Source organism: Amphichorda felina, assembly GCF_050947745.1.
Source record: "Amphichorda felina strain 45539 chromosome Unknown scaffold_9, whole genome shotgun sequence".
Taxonomy (NCBI): Eukaryota; Fungi; Ascomycota; class Sordariomycetes; order Hypocreales; family Bionectriaceae; genus Amphichorda; species Amphichorda felina.
This window is the reverse complement of record NW_028145041.1, coordinates 1,108,281-1,120,428: the sequence shown is the minus strand read 5'-3', so window position 1 is coordinate 1,120,428 and position 12,148 is coordinate 1,108,281. Positions and strand designations below refer to the sequence as shown.

The 12,148-nt window shown below is 56.4% G+C and overlaps 3 protein-coding genes across 3 annotated transcripts; 2 read left to right on the top strand and 1 right to left on the bottom strand.

The window, feature by feature from the left end:
- Window positions 1-1,966: 1,966 nt before the first annotated feature.
- ACO1O0_008912 (uncharacterized protein) lies at window positions 1,967-3,007 on the top strand (the record flags this gene model as incomplete). Its single annotated transcript, XM_083198266.1, has 1 exon — window positions 1,967-3,007. The coding sequence occupies one exon, from the start codon at window positions 1,967-1,969 to the stop codon at window positions 3,005-3,007; it is 1,041 nt and encodes a 346-aa protein (XP_083046001.1).
- Window positions 3,008-6,125: 3,118 nt separating this feature from the next.
- On the bottom strand, window positions 6,126-8,441 carry GSY1 (glycogen synthase; the record flags this gene model as incomplete). Its single annotated transcript, XM_083198265.1, has 5 exons — window positions 6,126-6,225; window positions 6,278-7,830; window positions 7,884-8,159; window positions 8,209-8,306; window positions 8,363-8,441. The coding sequence occupies 5 exons, from the start codon at window positions 8,439-8,441 to the stop codon at window positions 6,126-6,128; spliced, it is 2,106 nt and encodes a 701-aa protein (XP_083046000.1).
- A 2,171-nt stretch (window positions 8,442-10,612) lies between these two features.
- On the top strand, window positions 10,613-12,084 carry YTM1_2 (WD40-repeat-containing domain protein; the record flags this gene model as incomplete). The annotated part of the gene is made up of 2 exons (XM_083198264.1): window positions 10,613-10,709; window positions 10,769-12,084. 2 exons carry the CDS (start codon window positions 10,613-10,615, stop codon window positions 12,082-12,084), a joined length of 1,413 nt encoding a protein of 470 aa, XP_083045999.1.
- Between the last annotated feature and the right edge of the window lie 64 nt (window positions 12,085-12,148).

Below are 12,148 nucleotides of genomic sequence, written 5' to 3'. Positions count from 1 at the left end.
TGTGAAACCGTGACCGACCCCCCAGCTCCCACGAGTCCGATGCGTCCACGCTGTCAAGTTGATGGGCAGGACGACACGTCGAGCCGACAGCCTCGGTGCTCTCATTCGTCCCCGCGACTGTATACTCCGTGACCAATCACGAATTCTTCCCTTGGTTGCCAACCTGTTCGTCGCGCGGTGATCGCAATGATACGGACCAGCTGGCAGTCAACTTGCAAGAACTGCTCTGCGCCGGTTCATGATGAGTTTTTGCTGATTCGATCCAGCGATTGCTGCTGCTGCTCTGTGGAGCTGGATTGTTCCGTGCCCTTTCCAGAATGCCTTGTTGGTCGAGACTGGCAGATATTACTGGAGGATCGACGGTCAGCCTGTTGTTGTACATGTAACCTGGAGAACCCGGCGCCATTGCGCGCCTGCTGGTCCAGGACGGCCAGGAACCCATGATGCTACGTTAGGTTGAGAGGAACAAGACACCGCCCAGGATGTTATGAGATGGATCTTTGCATTTGGGAGCTTGTTGTTCTTGGGCATCGTAGACGGCGAGAGAGGACGTATCTTTTGCCCCCGTGTGAAAATCTATGAAATCATGAAGGGGGCGTCTTGGGCGATCATCTCCATGTGCCGTATTTGTGCAGCGTTGGCCTTGATGGCATTTCGCCGCCCTTGGTGTCAGACTGTCAGTTGATGTCAAAATCTCCACAGTGAAGGATTCGTCAATCCCTAGCACGGCACGGCCGAGGCCTCGAGGGAGTTGATCATCGAGGGTTGTGACTGTTCTGGTGAGAGGAAGTGTTTGACGTTTGATACGGGGACCCATGACGGACGTTCGCCCTCCCGAATGCGCAGTTCGTTCGCCCGGCACGACAGGGTGATCGGAGTAAAGCCCATCATCGTGGACGGGGGGAGATGCTCCTGCGCTTATTGGGAACGAGGCTCGTAGACTTGAAACGGCCACTGGGCTGCCTTTGGAGAAGCAGAGGAACAGGAAGATGGTGGGGTGACGAGAAGAACTGAGGGCTCTAGCTGTCTGTCCTCTGCCTGGACTGCCTGAACTGCCCAAACTGCCCGCCCAGGCTGCTCAGGCTGCCCAGGCTGCCCAGGCTGCCAGCTGTGGCGGCGCCCAGGCATGGCAGCCCTGGAACCAATGGAAGGGACCCCTGGCGCCCGTGAGAGGCACCCCCTGTCATCCTTTTTTTGGGGTGGCTCCCCAGCGGCCCCCCCAGCGCCCCCAGGGGACCCTCCATGGCACAGATGTACCCAGTGCCGCAAGCGCGTCTCTCGCACGGACAGACTCGTATCGGAAGTGGAACAGGCATGGCACTTGGTTCGCTGCTCTTTAAGTGCAAGACGATGCCACCGCCAACCTTGCAACGGCCAGACCGTTTTTTCCAACCAACCTCGCGACTTTCAGAAAGCACCCAAAGAAGACAAAGAGCTGTTGTCTGATCGCGGGCAAAATCTATTAGCTTGTCACCGTCGTTTGTCCAACAAAGAGACGACGGCCTGACTCTCCCTTGACGCACCAACCACTTACACGACCGCAGAGCCTTTGGGCTGCGACACCACCACCACTACAAGTCCACCACGACGCCCACCCTTGGGTCCAGTCGGTCGAGCATCCGACCACTCGACTTGTCTCAAGGCCTCCTCACCAAAGCCATACTGACACACTGAGCACCGGCCAGCCAAGGCTATATTCAATAGCCCACGCGAGCATTTCAACCTCGCCGCCCTGCTGGAACAGCCCACGTCCTTCTGGGAAGGGAGCTCCGACATTCCATTCCGGACAAGGTCTGGGACCGAACAAGGGCTCAAGGAGAGAGACCACTGCTGGGCACTTTTATAACAGCTTGGAGCGGCCCTGGCGAACCTCGCTCACTTCCCCCTCACCTTTTGACTCTTCAGAAAGTCTCACCTCCCACTCCGCTGCCCTAGGGCATCTTGTTATAGCAGCAGCACGACGACCATGATGGAAGACGGTGGTATCCAGGAGGCACCAGCCCTCCCCGTCAAGAGCGGCCTCCGGACCTCGCGCTTCCTCGAGCCCATCGACTCCAAGGCAGGCCTTGACGCCGAGCAGCCTCCCCTCTCACCGGCCACGGCCCCCCACGACGTCTACCTCTCCTCGGAGGAGGATGCATCCTCCTCGGCCGACGACTTCTCCGACTACGACTTTGAGTCCGACTCGGAGGTCTCGCCCGACTCGCCCGACGGCCGCCGCAGCCACGAGGACACGGCCCGCGTCGTCTCCTTCGTCTTCTACGGCAAGCCCTCGGTCGTCCAGCTCCGGCCCCGTGCGCGGTCAGCGGGCTCCGGCATGGAGCGCGAGCGCAACCACGAGCACGGCGAGCATGAGCCCCAGCCCAAGCCCATCCAGCGCACATCCACAGACCCCCTGCGGTCCTCGCGCCGCCGCATCTCGTCCGTGTCCTCCTCCGCCTCCAGCAGCATCCTCAGCACCTTCTCCCGGTCCAGCGCCGTCCTCACCCCCTCCTCCGCCACCGCCTCGCCCCCGACGGGGAAGCGCCCGGCGTTCCTCAGCATCGACCCCTACGCCTCCCGCTCCCGCACTGAGCCGCAGCAGCGCCTCGAGATTGACCGCCCGCCGACGCCCAAGTCCGGCGGCGGCAGCGGCGGGTCCATGCTGCGGCGCACCTTCAGCCTGGCCCGCAAGCGCAGCAGGCCCGCGCTGGACAAGGCCGCTGCTGCCGAGTCTCACGAACCCCCCATGCCCCTGCGCCCGGCGTCGGTGGAGGTGTCGTCCGGCGAGTACCGCCAGCACCAGCACCAGCAGGGCTCCTCCAGGGCGGCGAGGCACTCCCGGCAGCCGGACGTGGTGCAGGCGGCGGCGGCCACGGCGGTGCGCAACTCGACGATTGGGGCGGTGCCCGTGGCCGAGATGGAGGCCAAGGCGGCGCCAAAGGGACACTCGCGGCTGCGCAGCGGCCTGTCCATCTCCATGGGGCGGCGGAAGCTGGAGAAGCCCCGTCCCGTGAGAGAGGGTTGACGGCGGTGTATGATGACCCCGGACGAATTTCCTTGACTTGCTTTTCTTTTTGTTTTCATCGGCACGGCGTTTTAACGACATGGGAGGGGCACGGGGCATAACTATGACTGGGCCTTTTCACTTGGACCACTTGGCGTTGAAAGGGATTGATACCTCGGGAGTTGGGGCACTGGCGTTGACATTTCTATCTTCACTTGGAAAGATGATAATATGGCATACGGGACACACGCATCTCCCGAGATTTATTTCCATGATGGTTTTCATGATACCTTAGCAAGCAGCCTCAGCCTAATTTACTAGCATCGCACTGCACTGTATTATCTATCCGTCTCTCCCCCTTCGACGTGAAGAAGCAAGGTTCATTTCTGAGATTCCCCATGACGGCATTAATACTACCTACCAGCACCAAGTATTGTGTATGTATGTATGTCTTGGGCCGCGAGGATGGGGGGGGACCCACGGCCGCATGTGTGACTTGGCGGCGCGTATATGGAGACAGACACTGATCGGAACTGATCATGAGCAATGGCCGGCGCGCGGGATGCAGGAACAGCAAAGACCTGCAGCCGATGTGGTCGAGCACGCCAATTGGGGGTGGAATCGCCGCAAAGAGACGGGGGACAAGCAGCCGAATGCGAATTCTCAATCATTCGGAATACCTACTACTCGTCCTTGGTACTACTGGTACCCATCTCCCACCGACACACAGGACGGGTGATGCGGAGATGAGAAGTGAGCTGTTGTCGCGGTGAGCCTCTCCACCAACGGGTTTCGTCCACACGTCATGTAACGACCCCGGCCGCCAGGCCAGCCTCGTGCCCTTGTCTGCGCATCGTGAAACCACAAGAACCGCCCTTTTTCGATGTGGCCCATTGTGTATCGAGCAGGTAGGTAGGCATGTACTGTACAGTATGGCGGCGACGCGTGCCGGGGCGCGCTATGTATATTGCTCGTACGAGGGAGGCCCCAGCTAGTCACTCCAGATGGGCGAGATGGCCCGGCCGGGTGGGGGGATCTCCCCGGGGCCTGGCGATGATGGCACCATTTTTTTCTCATCGTCCCTTTTTTTTTTTTTCTCCCTCTTGATTCTCTCTTTCCCATCGTGGATCTTCGGGACATCGTCGAGAGGTCGGTCGATGCTCCCGACGGGACCGTGGGGCGGTCTGTGGCACCTGCGCGGGACATTACCTATGCAATAATATAGTACCTATTACTATTCAAATGCAGGTTGCAATTTGGTGAGCTGGTGCTCTGATGAGGCGAGGCAGGGTGTGATGTTCGTGGGAATGAATCAAATCATGGAATGGCATATTAGCTCCCTCCAGCTCGAGCTTCGAGCTTGGAACCTCTTGCAGCGTTTGGCACAGTGATAGCGACGACTCTGACGAGAGCTGTCCCGCCCCCCTGGTTATGGCGCCCGCTGGGACGGGTCGAGGCCCCAGCGTGTGTTACTGTGTATTAATGAGTATCCTGAGACAGCGTTGGCGGCGCCGAACCCGGGGGCCGGGCTTGGCGGCCGGGATGCTGGGGGGAGCTCAGAGCGTCAGAAGCCTGAAGGTGGGGATTTGCTGCCATCGCAGGACCATTGTGCGGATACGTCGGTCTCCATATGTGAACCTGTGGCTTGATTCTTCTGCCCGAAACCTGCGGACATCATACTATGGTCGAAGCTACATGTACATAGTAGTACGTACTATGTGCTATGACATACCACAGTACTACTACAGTAGTATGCCTACTACTCCATACTAGTAGTGCTATATCCACTTGGAGTTGACCGGAACTGCCCGACAACCTCAAATCTCTAACAAAAAAAAACAACGCGAATTATACGCATGTTCCAGGCCATGGCAATCCAAAACCCTGCCAGGAGTTCCCATCGACGATCGGGGCCTCACCAGTATTACCTGGGCATGCACTATTCGCATCAGCCGGTCGCAGCCGTGCACCATGTCCATGCCCAGCACCTGCAGCTGCGAGCTGCAAGGTACGCGAGGGGCTCATTTATATTATACGTATACCACTTATACGAATACGTATCCATGGTATCCGTGCTCCTTGGTATCAGCAGGACTCTCCTTCCTGAGAGGAGGCCACTCACTGATCTGGGATCCTCGGCTCCTATGGTTTGCCGCTGGTGACTTGTGATATTATTCTTGCTCCCTCCCACAAAAACCCCTCAAGATCTGGATCTGGACAGTGCCATTCGGAGATAAATCGATTGGGCAGGTTCAACGACACCTTCCAACATCCAAAACCGCGTTTCGTCCCATCATCCTTGCACCTAGCTGTTACCACGCGGTGCCTCTCCTCCGAACACCTCCAAGTCCATCCCTACCTTCATTACCCCACACCGCCACTCAGCCTGAAACTACAAATCATGTGCAATGTGATATCTCTGTACAGTGCAACTGCCATGTCGTGACAAGACATGGGGGCTCGCGGTGCGCATGACATGGGATTCTAGGAGAACCCGACACCTCGGAGTCAATTGCTCCTACAGCCACGGAGCAGCTTCTTAGCCACCTTTGTTTTTTTCTCACCAGGGAGGGAAGGTAAAGATTGGCTTGTTTCTTTTATACACTTGGGCCCCTATTATTATATGGGGAAAACTTGGTTTGCAGCCTCGGCCTGGCAAACCGCCCTATTGCCGCTTGGTCCGGAACATTGAGCACAATCATCTATCGCCTTGTCCACTTCCTTTGACGGCGGCCTATCCGCCGGCGCAATTTCATGGCCCGTACAAATACGAAGCAATATGTAAGTACTGCTTAGTATGCGCAGCCCACTCACTATCTTCTCACCGGCCACCGGGGGCTCACCGAAGAAGAAAGGTTCCGTCTCCGGCCGATGATCTGAGGCAAGGGCCATGGTCATCTGCAGTTACGCCTGTTAATTATACTAATTATGCTTATTCCTATGGATGGATACAATTGATGCCCAGCCGTTGCTTCGTCGGTCCCCCACTATATAGGTATAAGAGGACAGAATCCAAAATGCAGACCCATTCATACCAATGTGTGTGACGAGAGTCTCTCCCTCCGAGGACAATCGACACACTAGAACTGCTTCTGCAATGGTGACGATAGTCCCTATCGAAAACTTCTTATAAACTCTACTAGCTCCCGTTGATAGGCGCCGGCTCTGTCTCCTCGCCAGATGGCTGCTTCGTCCGGAGCGTCAGAGGGAACGGATACTCATCGGGATCCTCCTCAGCGCTGGTCACAAGTTAGCTCAAGTCAGATCAGGGTGTAATCCATTCGTGCTTACGGTAACTTCCATGCAACATAGTCCTCCGTGTTCAGTCCTTCGCGGCCCTCCTGAAGACTGGCAAAGTCTCCCGGCGTCATCATGCCGGTCCGATCCCTAGGGGACCCGGGAACAGAGAAGGGGCGGGAGATCTTGACATCGGTTCCGGTGAAGAAGTCCTCCTCTTCGTCGGTAAAAGACTGGGGGTACGCACGACGCAGGGCCAGCTGCCGGGCCTTGACGTACTCCATCCCCATGCGCTTCCAGTCCAGGAGATCACTCAGGCGCTCAGTGCGGTTCCTCTGGTTGATGCGCTGGCGCCGGCTCTTGCCGCAGAAGTCGAACATGTACGAGGTGAGCTGGTTGACAGAGTCATCTACGCCCTTGGTCCGGCGGTCGACAATATAGATGCCGTAGTCGCTCGAGTTCTCAATCAGCTCCTCCATGTAGCAGCCAAAGCCCGAGAGGTTGCTGGTGATGCTGGGAACTCCCATCACGGTGCACTCGGCTGGAGTGTAGCCCCAGGGCTCGTAGTATGAGGCAAAGATGCCCATGTGGCAGCCGCGGACAAAGTCGTCGTAGTCCAGAGGGAGCACTGGGTTCGCCGAGTTCAGGAACTCGGGGTGGAAGACAACCTTGACGCGATCTGACGGGTGGTTGAACAGCTCTACCCGCCGGATCTGGTTTAAGATCGGGTCCTCGTGATCATTCACCATATTATGAGTGACGATGGGCGGAAGACCGTGTCTCTTCATGGCAAACAGGCGACGGCGGAGTAGGATGCGATCCTGGCTGGAAATGAGCTCCTTCTCGTCTGGCATCGGGTCACCCTCGTGCCATTTGAGAGACCGCTCAAAGATTCGTCGCCCAATGCTCTGTTCAATGACGTGTGTTGTGTCTCGGAGGGACTTGATAACTGCCTGGCCTTTCAGCGCCTCGACTGTAAGGGACGTGGTCTGGGCGGGCATGATGATGAAGGCGACGACAGTCATCTTGCTGCCAACTGCCTTCAGACGGTGATTCAGACGGGCGAGCGACTCGATAAACATGTCAACACCCTTGTTCCGAAACTCGTACCGGCCCGACGTAAAGACGTAGAGCGTGTTGTCCGGCTCGAAATCATAGTGACCATAGAAGTGGCCCCGCACAAAGTCGTGGATCTTCTCCTTGGCCTGCTGGTGGAGGTTCTGGAATTCGTGAACAGCGGAGAACTTGGTGACATTGAGACCGTTGGGCAAGACGCCGTCAGGTTTCCGTTTCAGCAAGTGCTCAGACTCGTATGCAGTAATGTGGGATACAGTTGTGAAGACGTCGCAGGAATGTGTGGCCGCCCGCTCGATGCAGTACCGGTGGTAGATGCCGCGCTTTCCAGCCTCGGCGTCAACATCAAACCGCTGCAAGTTGTTGTAGAAATCGACAGAACCGGCGCAAAGGTACCGTCCCAGCAGTGTCGCATGAGTCGTGAAAATAGTCGTAACGTCAATCTTCCTTGCTCGGGTGAGGGGGAGGGCTACACCCGCCAGCCATTCGTGGAAGTGCGCAATAACTGCCTTCTCCTTCTCGTGGCACACAAACTATAGATTGCAGTCAGTAACCAGTTTAAGAAGCTGTAAGAGTCTATACACACCTCTCCCAGAAACCAAGCCACCAGATATCCGAAGACAATGGCCTCATTGGTCTCCTCGTCACCTGGCGGAGAGGGAATGCTGGCAACATTCCAGAGGTCCGACTTCCACTCGTTCATGTAGCTGTATGCGGTCTTGGTGTCGATGAGGAGAACTCTAGGGGCTCCCTCTATCAGCCACCGGCCGTACATCATGCCAATCCCTCTGTCCTTCATGGTCTGCATTGTCGCAGCGATCGCTGGCGACGTGGGTTCCATCTCCTCAACCTCGACCGCAGCCTATATATGTTAACGGCCAAACTTGACCCGTCCGAAGAGATCTGCGTACCGAGGTGGGGTTGAGGGGCCCTATGAGGGTGTATCGGTCGCCATATTCGGCTGTGGTCACCGGGGCTTTCGATTTGATGACAGAGTAGATGCCACCGACTGTAGAGGAGCTGGGTTAGCAGTGGTAACAAGATTCCGGGCCTTGGGGATAATACCGCGGTGCGCTACTTCGGTGGCAATCTCAAACAAGAGGTGGTTCTTGACATCGCGCGCAGGCTCGCCGTCGGAAGACATGTCGATTTGAGGTATGAGCGAAGGTGATGTAATTATGGTTGCGCAACGACGGGACGAGTCACAGTCCCTGGGGTTGAGGGTTTGAGAGAGATGGCGATAAATATAAAGAATAGGAAAAGGATTGCGATTGGGGGGTTCTCGAGGTCGTCCGCGGGGACGTCGTGGTCTAGGAGCGAGAACTGGGTGGCTACCCCAGGTGATCGGCGATGATGGCAATGGCGAGCGCGAAATGTGCTAGGTTGGGGCTTGGAGCTGCGAGATTTTCTGTTTCGCTTCACAACCAAAGCGCCAAATACAAGGAACTGCGACAGACACAAAAGAGGCCCAGTCGGGGGAGGAGGGGGGAATGGAGAGCCGAAGCGAAAGAGGGGTGATGGTGAGGGGGACACGGATGTAGCAATGGGCTTTTGAAGCGAACGGTGATGGCACCTCGATGCTTGGAGCTAGGGTGGGCACTGGGGCATGCGCCAACAACGGGCCTGCAGCGCCACGGCCAAGAGAGATCCACTGCAAGTGGCCCACCGTTCAGAGATTTCTGAGATTTCTGGTGTGACACCTCGCCTGCGCCTAATACGACGCTGGTAGGCACCACGAACCAGCGTTACGTCCTGTATTACCAGCCAAGCCAGCCTGGGGAAATCCAGAGGCTGGACAGCTCAGTGGGGGCAGTACTGCGGGACGGGAAGGAGTCGACGGGGGCCTGGAGCCTCAGTTTACATCCCTGGATGCCACCTTATGGCGGCCACTCCGCTGTAAGCGCCGATTGTCGCAGTGAGATGCAGCACAAGGTGCAACCGCCTTCCGTCCCGTTACCGGGCTTTTAACAAACGCTTCCGTCAGTCACCCTGCCATCAATCAAGACCCGGACAAATTATCTCGCAAAATTTTCGGTCTCTAACAAGGGTAACAATTTGTCCGTACATCAGTGATTAAAAACGAGCATCCGCCAGGCAACGCAATGTGCGCACCATGGGACAATTACGAGTATACGAGGTTGGTCAAAAACAGTAGACTCCAGCGCAGCTCCCCCACTCAACAAAAAAAAAAACAGGTCGACACAGCCTTCTGTCATTGACGACCCTGGTGTATGCAGCGGCCTCGCCGAATCAAGGAAGACGAGTATGAACATTGTTCCCAGCGTCGATCGGGATAAACGTGGGATCCATAACTCAATTCCGCGTGACTTCTGCTAGGACCCTTCTCATCGTATCAAGCAAGCACAAACTGCCAGATGCTAGGGAGCCTCAGGTAAGGACCCAGAACCTAGCACTAGGCTGAATGCGGGGTGCAGAAGACCAAACTCTCGCCTTCCGACACCATCAACTGGGATCCTCTTGTTGCCACTCGAGCTCGGTATCAATATGACGCCACAGAGCGCCGGTAGTCCGGTTTGGCCTCGCACACCCATCCTTTGAAGTATGTACATAGTAATAATAGGACTCTAGTTGATGACCGTCATTCCCCCGTAATCCCGCCTTCATCATGCATATTGGCAGATGAGAACAAAGTGGACGCGAGTAATAGAAAATCAAGACGGGGATTTCGTCAAGTCATTGCTCAATGTCGAAGCTACATGCTATATGGATTTTACCCCACAAATTCTTCAGCGATGTTCTGTCTGTCGAGAAGATCCGTTAATAATCGGTGGCCGACTAATGTACATGATGTGAATTTGAGAATCGGCGCCAATGCAACTAGCTTTGAGGTTGGACAAGGAAGAACATGATCTAGGATTACAGTGATTAAGATGATGGTGTTTGGGGCACATTAAAACCGGTACAGAAATGAAATCCCAATAGTCTCTCATGAGCTGTATAAAAAATCACGTCATGTTCCAACTTTCAAGTTCTCAAAGAGTTCTTACCTAGGGACGTCAATTCACATGTTCCAGGTTCCATCTCAAAGAACCTCAGCCTTGTCCAAGAAAGTATGTGATTGGTAGCCAGCCTATGTCCCCACTCCCCCGCGGTGGGGCTAAAACCGCAAGGCTGGCAACTGTCTGGAAAAAAAATCCAAGAAAAAAAATTGAGACATCAATCAACCCTGGCCGCTCGCCAATCTTCACCACCTCAGACGAATGCGCCAAACCTCGGGCTCATTTGCTCTCGACTTACCATAAATCTCTTCGATTCTCTGTTACTTTCTGATTAACCAGCGGAAAAACTACGGCCATGGATCCCTCACAGGCTCAGGTGAAGGTCATCTTCACCACCAACGAGCCCGACTTGGAGCTTCCCGAGGCCAAGCAGCAATTGCTCGTCCCAGCCGGTAACCGACTCCTATAGAACCCCCCGCCATGAGCCCTTTCTAACTTTGAACTTGCTCAGATATCAAGCGCTATGGCCTCTCACGCATCCTCAACTCCGAGTCTATGCTCGACACCAGCTCCCCGATCCCCCTCGACTTCCTCGCCAACGGCACATTCCTCCGCACTAGCATCGACGAGTACCTCGCCTCCGAGGGCCTCTCCCACGAGAATACGCTCACGCTCCAGTACGTCCGCAGTCTGATCCCGCCCGTCTACCAGGCGAGCTTCGAGCACGATGACTGGGTCGGTGACCTCGACGTCCTGTCCGCCTCGGCGCCGGCCGCCGCGGGCCACGATGCCAACGAGAGGCTTGCGAGCGCCTCGTATGATGGGCTCGTACGAATTTGGAATCCTTCCGGGAACGTTATCGCGGTTTCCTCGAATAGCAATGGAGGCGGCCACAGCCGGCGGCTCGATGCCGTGAGGTGGCTGTCGCCCAAGCAGCTTGTCTCTGCGGGTGCCGACATGAAGATCATGGTGTGGGATTACAGCGAGGCGGACGACGGGTTCTCGGGCTCGCTGAAGCCGAACATGGAGCTGTGGGGTCACGAGAAGGCCATCAACAGCGTGGCTGTGAACGGTTCGACAGGACGCATACTCTCCGCCTCGGCCGACGGCCGTGTCGGTCTCTGGACCTCGTCAAAAAGGACGGCCCCGCAGGCTGACCCCGAGAGTCTACCCTCTGCCCACAGCAACAAGAAGGCCAAGATCGCGGGCTCCGCCAACGCTGCTCAGCGTGGACCCCTGGCCATGATCTCAGCGCACGACGAACCCGTCACTGCCGCCGTCTTCCACCCCCACGACTCTACGGTTGCCTACACAGCCTCAAAAGACCACACTGTCAAGACGATAGACCTGACGACGCAACGCGAGGTTTCTCGCCTGACTACCATGCACCCTATCCTCTGCGCTGCTGCTCTGCCCAACAACCTGGTGGCTGCTGGAACGTCCGCGAGGCACATCACCCTGCTCGATCCCAGAGAGTCTGCCACGAACATGGCAGCAATGACACTCAGAGGCCATGTCAACTCGGTGTCTTCAATATCCGCGTGCCCCGAGAACGACTACTCCCTCGTATCCGGTTCGTGGGACAGCACCTGCCGAGTCTGGGATCTCCGAAGTGTGCGCAATGGCTCAGCGGATGAGGGTGGCGGCAGGGTGAGCGAGCCCGCTTACACGATTGGGAGGGAATGGCTCAAGGGGAAGAAGCTGCCCACAGCGGGAGAAGGAGCCAAGGTTCTGAGTGTGGTGTGGGACAAGTCCTGGGGGATTGTTAGCGGAGGAGAAGATAAGAAGGTACAGATCAACCGCGGTAGGGATCTGCTGAGTTCTTAGAGCGAAAAGAAAGTAAGAATATTATTCAATATCTCGGGGTATCTTGTATGAGTATAAGAACTTG